Source organism: Gadus chalcogrammus, chromosome 22, assembly GCF_026213295.1.
Source record: "Gadus chalcogrammus isolate NIFS_2021 chromosome 22, NIFS_Gcha_1.0, whole genome shotgun sequence".
Taxonomy (NCBI): domain Eukaryota; kingdom Metazoa; phylum Chordata; class Actinopteri; order Gadiformes; family Gadidae; genus Gadus; species Gadus chalcogrammus.
The window spans coordinates 1,701,006-1,713,505 of record NC_079433.1 but is presented as its reverse complement, the minus strand read 5'-3'; the positions used below and the strand labels follow the sequence as shown (position 1 = coordinate 1,713,505).

At 47.5% G+C, this 12,500-nt stretch overlaps 1 protein-coding gene across 1 annotated transcript in view; it reads right to left on the bottom strand.

Annotated features, from left to right (window-relative positions):
* The window catches only part of enpp2l (ectonucleotide pyrophosphatase/phosphodiesterase 2-like), a 34,889-nt gene that overhangs the window by 3,662 nt on the left and 18,727 nt on the right, over positions 1-12,500 (bottom strand). The window contains exons 16-24 of the mRNA XM_056582601.1: positions 12,230-12,308; positions 11,609-11,696; positions 11,201-11,373; positions 10,447-10,507; positions 8,501-8,640; positions 7,785-7,920; positions 6,252-6,329; positions 5,799-5,925; positions 5,383-5,527 (exon numbers count right to left, since the gene is read on the bottom strand). Coding sequence (XP_056438576.1) covers positions 5,383-5,527; positions 5,799-5,925; positions 6,252-6,329; positions 7,785-7,920; positions 8,501-8,640; positions 10,447-10,507; positions 11,201-11,373; positions 11,609-11,696; positions 12,230-12,308 — 1,027 coding nt within the window. The remainder of the gene's footprint in view (positions 1-5,382; positions 5,528-5,798; positions 5,926-6,251; positions 6,330-7,784; positions 7,921-8,500; positions 8,641-10,446; positions 10,508-11,200; positions 11,374-11,608; positions 11,697-12,229; positions 12,309-12,500) is intronic.

Genomic DNA, 12,500 nt, shown 5'->3' with positions numbered 1-12,500 from the left:
CAGCCCGCCCAACGCCATCGACACTGTGCCCTCCCCCATCGCTGACGCTGGCTTGGCGAGGAACGGCCACCCCCCTCCTCTGCATTCCCCCATCGACGATGACGTCCAGCCTCATCTCTCCCATAGCCACAACAACTCCAGCTCCAATGTCTCCTCCCTTTGCGATTTTCCAGCTGAATTTAAGAAACTGGAATATGTTGGCATCAAACTTGCATCTGTGTCAATGATAGCATCGCCAGGTCATGGCCACAGGCTGATGACACCCAAGAGGATGGCGCCCCAGCCCCGCCCCCGTACTGATAGTAGTCCTGAGTATTACTGAGACAAAAAAGGGTTCAGCCGTAGACACAGTATAAAGGAAGTTTCGCATAATCTGCTGAAACCTAGGTTGCCAACGTCAAAACAGGGCAACTTTTGCATTCCTGCTGTAACCACTAAGAGAGTAAACAAAGGGAAACTTAGACACACTGCTAACCTCACAAATCTCATACCTATTGCCTCCAAACCAAAAACAACCTTAAAGCCTATCAACAACACCATCAGGATGGATCTACTTAATGTTAGGTCTCTTAATAACAAATCATTTTTAGTTAATGATTTTATGACAACTTCTAAACTGAATTTTAGGTTTTTACCTGAAACATGGCTGGAGCAAATTAACAGTGCAACCGTTCTGATAGAGACAGCTCCTCCCAACTATAACTTTTTTTATGCATGTAGATCTGGAAAAAGAGGTGGAGGGGTTGCTGCTATATTAAAAAAGGTATTTCAGGGGAATCAGATGTTATTTGGGGATTTTCCATCATTTGAATACCTTTGTGCTGTATTGAAATGCTCCCCCAGAGTTCTCCTATTAATTATTTACAGGCCACCCACATACTCTGCACATTTTTTTTTATGACTTCACAGCATTATTGTCTAGCATATCCACATACTTTGACTGTCTAGTTATAACTGGTGACTTCAATTTTCATACTGATGATTTGAATGACAAGTGTGCAAAAAAACTTTTAAACATTTTGTACACATTTGAACTGTTTCAACATGCGAAAGAGGCTACTCATTGTAAGGGGCACACTCTAGACCTGGATATCACAAAGGGCCTCTATGTTTCTGATCTCTCTATGACTTATCCTTCCTTGTCTGACCACATTTGTGTTTTCTGTAATATATATTTTATTCCCGACATACAGACAAAATCCAATAATGTCAAAAAACTGTATCAATGAAGATTCTAACGTACATTTTAAAAAGGCCATCTCCTTGCTACCACCTTTCAACCCATGTTCTGCTGATGATCTTGTAGAAAACTTTAATTTGAAAATTTTGAAAGTCATAGATGTAATTGCACCTTATAAGGTAAAAGGATTTCTGGAAAGCAAAAGGCTCCCTTGAGAAAAGCAGCTTCTGTAACAGCATAGAAAAAAGAATTCAGGAAGGTTGAACGCATCTGGCGTAAAACAAAACTTCATATTCACCATGATATCTATATCTATAGTCTCCGTGCCTACAATTTAGACTTAAAAAGTGCTAGAGAAACATTTTTTGTCCAATATCATTAAAACCAATACTAATAATGCAAAAACCCTATTTGCAACTGTTGACAGACTGACTAACCCCCCAACACAAATGCCACCTGATCTCCATTCCATGCAGCAATGCAATGAGTTTGCAGCTCTTTATACTGATACAATTGAAGGCATCAGACGCGCCCTCAATATCTCGACTTCAAACAAAAATGTTGGACTACCACCCTGTTCAGGCAAAAGTAACATGGCAGGGATGACCTGCTTTAATGTTACAGACCCTAAAACTCTTGTGGAAACTGTGACACAACTAAAGCCATCCACCTGTTGCCTTGATACTTTACCTACCAACCTCTTTACAAATGTTTTTGACTGCCTAGCAATAGACAAATTGCAGATAGTCAACAACTCTCTCCAGTCAGGCAATTTTCCAAAAGCCTTGAAAACTCCAGTTATTAAACCCCTTCTAAAAAAGCGGAGCCTAGATGCCTGACTTATTAACAACTACAGACCAATATCAAATCTACCCTTCATAAGTAATCTCATTGAGAAAGTTGTCAACTTAATCCATTCCTGGGCATCAACTGGTTGCTATGACACCTTCCAATCAGGATTTCGACCCCTGCACAGCACGCCCTTATTAAAGTTGTAAACGACATCCGTCTTAACACAGAAGCTGGCAAAACCTCAATACTTATGCTACTAGACCTCAGTGCTGCATTCGACACTGTAGACCAGGGGTCACCAACCTTTTTGACCTGAGAGCTACTTCATGGGTACTTCGTCATACGAAGGGCACCCAGTTTGATACACTTCTGAAATAACAAATTAGCTCAGTTTGCCTTTAGTTATATATTATTAATATTATTATTGATTAATGATAATCATCTATGTGAAGACACTGATCATGTTAATGATTTCTCACAAAAATTATCAACAATGATTTAAAAAACGTGGGAAAGAGTTGTTCAAGAATAAGTTGTGCTATGTTTAGAACCGGCCCGCGGGTGCCTCATATGGGCCTTGCGGGCGCCCTGGTGCCCGCGGACTGTGTTGGTGACCCCTGCTGTAGACCATACAATACTTTTGGACAGGTTAGAAATCTGGGTGGGGCTTTCAGGCACAGCCTTAAATTGGTTCAGGTCCTACCTACAAAATAGGAACTACTTTGTTTCCATTGGCGACTTTGTATCAGAATCAACCAACGTGCCATGCGGTGTCCTACAAGGTTCGATCTTAGGACCCTCTTTATTCAACATCTACATGCTCCCACGCAAAATAACAATATTGACCATCATTGCTATTCTGATGACCCTCATATCTATGTATCGCTATCACCAAATGACTATCGGCCCATAGATCTGCTGTGCCAGTGCATTGAGCAAGTGAAAGACTGGATGTGCCGAAATTTTCTTCAACTAAATGAGGACAAAACCGAGATAATTGCAGCGGAAAGGCTTAAAGTAACCCAACACCTTCACTCTCTGTTCCTGAAAACCTCAAACAAAGCCAGAAGTCTAGAGGTTTTCATGGATTCAGATTTACATTTCGACAGTCACATCAAATCAGTTACAAAATCTGCATATTATCACCTTAAAAATGGAGCAAGACTTAGGGGGCTCATGTCCACCAAAGACTTACAAAAACTTGTAAATGCCTTTATCACTAGTAAGCTTGATTACTGCAATGGTCTCCTTACAGGTCTCCCAAAAAAAACTCTAAGGAAGCTTTGGCTTGTTCAGAATGCTGCTGCTAGAGTTCTTACAAAGACCAAAAAATGTGAACATATTACACCAATTCTTAAATCGTTACATTGGCTTCCTGTAGGACAGAGAATTGATTTTAAAATCATGTTGCTAACCTATAAATCCCTACATGTTTTAGGCCCAAAATATTTAACTGATATGCTTCCACTACATAAGCCTTCTAGACCAATAAGATCTTCTGAGACCAATCTGTTAATTATCCCCAGAGTAATGACGAAACATGAGGATTTAAGACTTGCCCCAACTCTGACCATCTTTAAAACAAGACTGAAGACCTTCATATTTGCTTTAGCTTTCTGCTAAATCTTAAATACATTGCACTTTCTAAAAAGCTTTTTTCACTTTGCCTTTATTTTCTATTTTATTGCTGAAATGCCATTTTAACTTTCCCTTTAACAGAAAGATACATGATCTGATACCAGAGAGAAAGGATAAGGGTTTGAGACCCAAGTTCTGTCTGGGTTAGAGTCCTAGAATCTGGGTTGAGTCCCAGAGAAAGGACCAAGTTCCTTTAGGTTGGATTGGAGTCCCAGAGAAAGGACCAAGTTCCTTTAGGTCGGGTTGGAGTCCCAGAGAAAGGCCTGAGTTCTGTCTGGGTTAGAGTCCCGACGTCTGTCTGGGTTGGAGTCACAGAATAAGGCCTTTGGTTCATGGTTAGAGTCCCGACATGTGTCTGGGTTAGAGTCCTAGAATCTGGGTTAAAGTCCTAGAATCGAAATTGACTAGAATCCGGGTTGGTGTCCCAGAGAAAGGACCAAGTTCCTTTAGGTCGGGTTGGAGTCCCGAAGTGGGTACCAAATTCCTTGAGGTCGGGTTGGAGTCCCGACGTGGGTACCAGAGATCTTAAATCTTGATCTGATCTTAAATACATTGCACTTTCTAAAATGCTGATCTATTTTACTAATTTCTTTGCATATGTTTTCTTTTCCTTATCTATTATTTTATTTTATTGATTGACAATGTTATATGTGAGGCACTTTGAGTCTGCCTTGTGTATGAAAAGTGCTATATGAATAAAGTTGCCTTGCTTTGCCTTGCCTAGACAGGACCGTAGGTTCATTAGACAGGACCGTAGTTTCATCAGACAGGACCGTAGTTTCATTAGACAGGGCGTAGTTTCATTAGACAGGACCGTAGTTTCATTAGACAGGGCGTAGTTTCATTAGACAGGGCGTAGTTTCCTTAGACAGGACCGTAGTTTCATTAGACAGGTCGTAGTTTCATTAGACAGGACCGTAGTTTCATTAGACAGGACCGTAGTTTCATTAGACAGGGCGTAGTTTCATTAGACAGGGCGTAGTTTCATTAGACAGGACCGTAGTCTCATTCGACAGGGCCGTAGTTTCATTAGACAGGGCGTAGTTTCATTAGACAGGACCGTAGTTTCATTAGACAGGGCGTAGTTTCATTAGACAGGACCGTAGTTTCATTAGACAGGGCGTAGTTTCATTAGACAGGACCGTAGTTTCATTAGACAGGGCGTAGTTTCATTAGACAGGACCGTAGTTTCATTAGACAGGACCGTAGTTTCATTCGACAGGACCGTAGTTTCATTAGACAGGACCGTAGTTTCATTAGACAGGGCGTAGTTTCATTAGACAGGACCGTAGTTTCATTAGACAGGATCGTAGTTTCATTCGACAGGGCCGTAGTTTCATTAGACAGGGCGTAGTTTCATTAGACAGGACCGTAGTTTCATTAGACAGGGCGTAGTTTCATTAGACAGGACCGTAGTTTCATTAGACAGGGCGTAGTTTCATTAGACAGGACCGTAGTTTCATTAGACAGGACCGTAGTTTCATTTGACAGGACCGTAGTTTCATTAGACAGGACCGTAGTTTCATTAGACAGGATCGTAGTTTCATTCGACAGGGCCGTAGTTTCATTAGACAGGGTGTAGTTTCATTAGACAGGACCGTAGTTTCATTAGACAGGGCGTAGTTTCATTAGACAGGACCGTAGTTTCATTAGACAGGGCGTAGTTTCATTAGACAGGACCGTAGTTTCATTAGACAGGACCGTAGTTTCATTAGACAGGACCGTAGTTTCATAAGACAGGACAGTGCTGCCCTCTGGTGGGCGGGACTCACGTTGCAGCTCTCTCCGTTATCTTGTCGATGGGGTAGGAGGAAGGAGAAGACCTTGAGACCTCCTTCACAGTCGTCCACCGTCTGGTTGACCTCCTCACAGCTGCTCACCACCGCGTAGTAGTGGCTGGGGAGGGGGGGCGGGGCCCTATGGGAGGGAGGGGAGGAGACAAAGGGAGAGGTCAAGGTTCATAGAATCACGCAATTCCTTTTTGTTTGAGTATACCTGTTTTGAATTTTATGGTGCTGGATTTTATACTATTGACTTTGATTTACTCACACACACGCTGTGTGTATATAGACATATATACATATATATTTGGTGTTATGTTTGTCTCCCCCCCCAGGTCAACCTTTGACCCCCGGGTGACCTGTGACCCCCCCCTGGTTGACCTTTCACCCCCCCCTCTGGCCCTTACTCTGTGGTGCTGGTGTCCCGGAGGCCGTCGTAGTCCTGGTCGAACACCGGCCCCAACAGCACGTTGACCCCGTTCAGCTCCTCCGCATAGCGCCGCAACAGCACCCCCTGCAGGTAGCTCCACACCCCTGCACCACCACACAGTACACCCCCGGGTCACACCACCAGGTTACACCACCACCACACTACACCATGTTATACACCAACAGCACCCCCTGCAGGAAGCTCCACACCCCTGCACCACCACACAGTACACCCCCGGGTCACACCACCAGGTTACACCACCACCACACTACACCATGTTATACACCAACAGCACCCCCTGCAGGAAGCTCCACACCCCTGCACCACCACACAGTACACCCCCGGGTCACACCCCCGGGTCACACCACCAGGTCACACCACCAGGTTACACCACCACAGCTGCGTCAGCGAGAGACAGAGTGAGACCTACTGGCGAAGGCGGGGTACATGGGGACGGTGTTGGTGATGAGGGATGCGTCGTAGGCCGACTCAGCAGACCCAGCCAGCTCTGTGGACACATTCACACGTTCATTTACATCACCCCATCATAAGCATCACCCCATCATAAGCATCACCCCATCATAAGCATCACCCCATCGTATACATCACCCCATCATATACATCACCCCATCGTATACATCACCCCATCATAAGCATCACCCCATCGTATACATCACCCCATCATAAGCATCACCCCATCATAAGCATCACCCCATCGTATACATCACCCCATCGTATACATCACCCCATCGTATACATCACCCCATCGTATACAATCATCCATCGTATACAATCATCCATCGTATACATCACCCCATAGAATACATCACACATTCACTGGGGGGTAGGGGTCTCACTGGGGGGTAGGGGGACTAGGGGGGATAGGGTCAGGGGGGTAGGGGGGGAAAGGGTCTCAAGTGGGCCGGACCAGTAAAATAATGGCAAAATAACCTACGTCAACTCCAAATCTTTAGCTTTGTTTTTCAGTACTATGCTTTATCATTCAGCCTACATTTGTAGCCTACATAATCACGGATCACAAGGATCTATATTAGCACAACACATTTATAGGTGTCAATCCTGAGTAGCAGCACATTTCACAATGTCTTTCAAGTGTGTGTTTGTTAACCTTGAGCTTTGCTTTGTTTTATTTAGGTTCATTACAGAGAACACCTGTTCACAAAGATAGGTAGTCCCAAACATGGATAAAACCTTTGCAGCCAGGGATGTTAATTTGGGGTACCCTGGCAAGCACAACACCTCGGCTTAACCACCGTACTTCAGTGTGGTATGGTAGGCCAGCCTGAATGTCATTATCTCTATGAAAAGTGTCAAACTGACGGTGAATCAGACCTTGCGCTCTGATGAAATTTACAGTTTTTACAACCACACTCACAATAACATGATCCATTTTTTGATGAGTCTCATAGTGGCGCCGAATATTATATTCTTTGAGCACTGAAACTTGCTGATTACATACCAAGCACACTGCTTTCGTATTCACCTCTTTGAATCAATAATTCTCAGTCCATTTTTCCTGGAAAACCCCATTTTGTTAATGGGGATGTCGCCCTTGATAACTTCTTAATTGTGGTGAAACATGGACAAGTGTGGAATTCCTTCCTTTTTTTATTTTGGCTGCCCCCTAGCGGCTGGAGTGAGCATTTTGGTTATTTCTTTAAGAAATCATAACTCATCACAGGAATGGACTAGAGACCTACTTTTTTTTTTCAAATCATCCCGTATGTTTGACCCCTGGGGTAGAAGGTCTGGGGGGTAGAGGGTCTGGGGGGTAGGGGGTCTCACTGGGGGGTAGGGGGTCTTTGGGGTAGTGGGTCTGGGGGGTAGGGGGTCTGGGGGGTGGGGGTCTCGGTGGGGGGAAGAAGGTCATGGGGCGCAGGGGTCTCACTTGGGGGTAGAGGTTCGTGGGGGGTACGGGGGTCAGGTGGGGTAGGGGTCTCACCAGGGGGGAAGAGGAACCCGGGTCCGGTCTCGGGGGTCTGGCTGTAGAGGCTGCAGCTCTGGCTGTGCTCCGGCAGAACCCGGGGATCCGGTCGGACACACTCCCCTCCGGACCCCCTGGGAGGGGGGGTGAAGCCCTGCAGACACACAAACACAAACACACACAAAAACACACACAAACACACACAGAAAGACAGACACACACACACACACAAACATTGACACAAACACACAGGTGAATGGGTGGGGCCTCATCTGTCGTAGCAGGGTGAGCGGGCGGGGCCTCACCTGTCGTAGCAGGGGGAGGGGGCGGGGCTTCACCTGCTATAGCAGGGTGAGGGGGGGGGGCCTCACCTGTAGTCGCAGGGTGAGGGGACGGGGCCTCACCTGTCGTAGCAGGGTGAGGGGGCGGGGCCTCACCTGTCGTAGCAGGGTGAGGGGGCGGGGCCTCACCTGTCGTAGCAGGGTGAGGGGGCGGGGCCTCACCTGTTGTAGCAGGGTGAGGGGGCGGGGCCTCACCTGTCGTAGCAGGGTGAGGGGGCGGGGCCTCACCTGTCGTAGCAGGGTGAGGGGGCGGGGCCTCACCTGTCATAGCAGGGTGAGGGGGCGGTGCCTCACCTGTCGTAGCAGGGTGAGGGGGCGGGGCCTCACCTGTCGTAGCAGGGTAAGGGGGCGGGGCCTCACCTGTCGTAGCAGGGTGAGGGGGCGGGGCCTCACCTGTCGTAGCAGGGTGAAGGAGGTCCACAGGGGCATGGCCAGCTCTCTGCTGTAGCCGCTGATGAAGTCCAGGTGGTGCAGGAGGATGTAGTCTGTCGGGAACATGACGGCCGGTCGGCCCAGCGGGAGGTGGGTGGTGTCTAGTAGAAAACACCGTCAGCCTCATCACCGCTGCAGCCTGCAGCTCTGTCCTCCACACATCCTGATCTTCATCTAGTACACCTCCCGAGCAGAGGGTTCTAGGGGGGGGGGGTCCCCTCCCCGGAGGGGACCCCCCCCCTGCTCTGCGCTGTACCCCCACACCTGGCTGCCCAACGCCAAGACTGGCAAGACTGCCAGAGTCAGCCGCTCCACGAGAAACCGGCCCTTCACACAAACGACATCCAGAACTACAGTCCGATAACTCTTCTCTCATTCCTTTTTTAAATCGCTGGAACTTGCCATCTCTAACCAACCGTCCTCCTATCTCTCACACAACAACCTGCCTGACCCTCACCAGGCAGGCTCCGAGACCGCACACTCCACTGAGACGGCTCTCCTCGCGGTGACAGAGTCACTTCGTGCTTGTCCGCGGTGTTCAGCACCAAAACCACCCGATCCTCCTCGCCACTCTCGCCCAACTCGGCATTGCTGACTCTGCGCTATCCTGGTTCACATCACACCTGACGAACCGCGCCAATCAGGTCACCTGGAAAGGCTCCTTGTCCAGACCCTGCACTCTCGACACTGGTGTGCCTCAAGGCTCTGTACTCAGTCCCCCTCTGGTCTCCCTTTATACCCGACCCTTGGGCCTACAAGGCGGTCCAGGGAACTGCCCCCGCCAACCTACAAACGTTGACCAGCCCACACACCAGCTCGAGCGCTCAGCTCAACTACCTCAGCTGGACGCCTGGTGCGCCATCGCTAAAAGCAACCAAAGGTCGATCATCAAAGCCACCCCTCTTCTCTGTTTTGGCCCCGCAGAGGTGGAACGAGCTCCCTGCCGGCGTCAGGACCACCGAGTCACTCACCAGCTCCCATAAGAGACTCAAGATTCACCTGTTCAGGGTTCACCTGGAGCTCGCATAGCCTCACCCCTTACCCCCCACCGCCCCATCTCAGCCCTTACTCTCCCCTCTTAGTCACTTATTGTAAGTTGTACGTCCTGGCACTTAAAAATAGTACTGAGCATGTGTAGCATCTTACCCTAGCTTTCTTTGTTGTAAACTGAGAATGGGTTAACCTAGTGAATCATAGTTAGTGCTTGGCAAAATACTTATTGTAAGTCGCTTTGGACAAAAGCGTCTGCTAAACGCCCTAAATGTACAGTCTGTCCTTTATCACAGTCTGTCCTCTATCACAGCTACAGTCTGTCCTCTATCACAGCTACAGTCTGTCCTCTATCACAGCTACAGTCTGTCCTTTATCACAGCTACAGTCTGTCCTCTATAACAGCTACAGTCTGTCCTCTATCACACCTACAGTCTGTCCTCTATCACAGCTACAGTCCGTCCTCTATCACAGCTACAGTCTGTCCTCTATCACAGCTACAGTCTGTCCTCTATCACAGCTACTGTCTGTCCTCTATCACAGCTACAGTCTGTCCTCTATCACAGCTACAGTCTGTCCTCTATCACAGCTACAGTCTGTCCTCTATCACAGCTACAGTCTGTCCTCTATCACAGCTACAGTCCGTCCTCTATCACAGCTACAGTCTGTCCTCTATCACAGCTACAGTCTGTCCTCTATCACAGCTACTGTCTGTCCTCTATCACAGCTACAGTCTATCCTCTATCACAGCTACAGTCTGTACTCTATCACAGCTACAGTCTGTCCTTTATCACAGCTACAGTCTGTCCTCCATCACAGCTACAGTCTGTCCTCTATCACAGTTACAGTCTGTCCTCTATCAAAGTCTGTCCTTCATCACAGCTACAGTCTGTCCTCTATCACGGTGTTGGTCTTACTGTAGGAGTATCCTTCGTCGGGCCCAGGGCTGAAGGGCTGGAAAACCTCCTCCACCTTGTTCTGAAAGAAAGATAGAGGCTGCGTCTCAATTCAGGGGACGCATCCTTCGAAGCCTGCATTTGAAGACCGTTTGCGTCACAGCGGCGCGTCAAGGCTGTCCCATTTCGAAGGTTCCTTCAAATGCGGCCGAGAAATGCAGCCTTCTTTTCACGGATTTGAAGGGTCAACCGGCTGGATCCTTCACGGCCCAACATATCCCAAGATTCATTGCGCGTTGGATTTTTTAAGAAATGGCGTCGGAGAGAGCGGAAGCGGCAGCTGCAGCAAATTACATATTTAATGACAAAACTATGTAAAACGACTATTAATTATATTAAAGTTCAATGATATTAACACTACCCATAACGTTAAACTAATTAACTTTATATATTATATAATCATTATATAACGGCTCCATATTTCTCCTCCGCCGTCCGGTTTGAACCGCAGCTGTCAGCGTTGCTAGGTGACAGGAGCGGCGTGTCGTCACGCAGGGTAAAGGCTGCGTCCTTCGAAGGATGCGTCCCCTGAATTGAGACACAGCCATAGGTTGTACTGCCTGTAGCATTACCAGTATTATCAGTGGCAGACTGGTTGTACTGGGCAGCTCCCAGTATAACCAGTAGCAGACTGGTTGTACTGGGCAGCTCCCAGTAGAACCAGTAGCAGACTGGCTGTACTGGGCAGCTCCCAGTAGAACCAGTAGCAGACTACCTCATCATCACAGCTGCAGCCCAGGTCATAGGTGACGGTGGTTTTGGGAGGGGAGGTGGGTGAGGGTGAGGTCACTTCCTGTGGCACGGTGGGCAGGAAGGGCGGGTCCCGCAGCATGTCGTTGAGGCTGCCATAGGTGCCGTTGTTGGGGGCGGGCTTTAGCCCCAACAGGTCTGCCCAGGATAGGACGGGAGGGATGTCAGTCATTGCTTCAGTTTATAACAAAATGCAGTTATTCAGAGCTGAGGAACATTTATAACATGAGGCATCTGATGCAACACACACACACACACACACACACACACACACACACACACACACACACACACACACACACACACACACACACACACACACACACACACACACACACACACACACACACAGGGCCCATCATACAGGACGTACCACACATGATGTTATAAAGCTCAATGTTCTCAAAGGATGCGACTTGTTTCTGGAACTTGAAGCTTGGACCATGGCCTGCAAATATGGTCTGAGAGAGAACAGCCACCCACACAAACACACACACACACACACACACACACACACACACACACACACACACACACACACACACACACACACACACACACACACACACACACACACACAAACACACAAACACACACACACACACACACACACAAACACACACACAAACACACACACACACACAAACACACACACAAACACAAACACACAGACACTCACGCGCACACACACCAACACACACATGAACACACACAAGCACGCACAGACAGAGACAAACACAGACACACACTAAATCGGATTAGTACAACCAAACAAATAATAATAATAAATGCTTTATCTTTGAATAGGGACAGTGCACATTAATGAACATTGATGTTTAAACATCTTTGTAAACATGCCGGATTATATATAATTTGCATCCGTAATCCCTAATAAAGCAGAACATAGTAGAATAGAGTAGATCAGAATAGAGCAGAATAGAGTAGAATATAACAGAATAGAGTAGTGTACAGTAGAAAGAGTCGAGTAGAGTACCCTCATGCTGGTGATTTTGTTGTCAAAGCCGTGATCTCCAAAGAAACCACACCTCGTCCGCCTCACTTCTGGCATCTTCCTGCAACACAGAGCAGGGTGGTCAGACAGACAGACAGACAGACAGACAGACAGACAGACAGACAGACAGACAGAGAGAGAGAGAGACAGACAGACAGACAGACAGACAGACAGACAGACAGACAGACAGACAGACAGACAGACAGACAGACAGACAGACAGACAGACAGACAGACAGACAGACAGACAGACA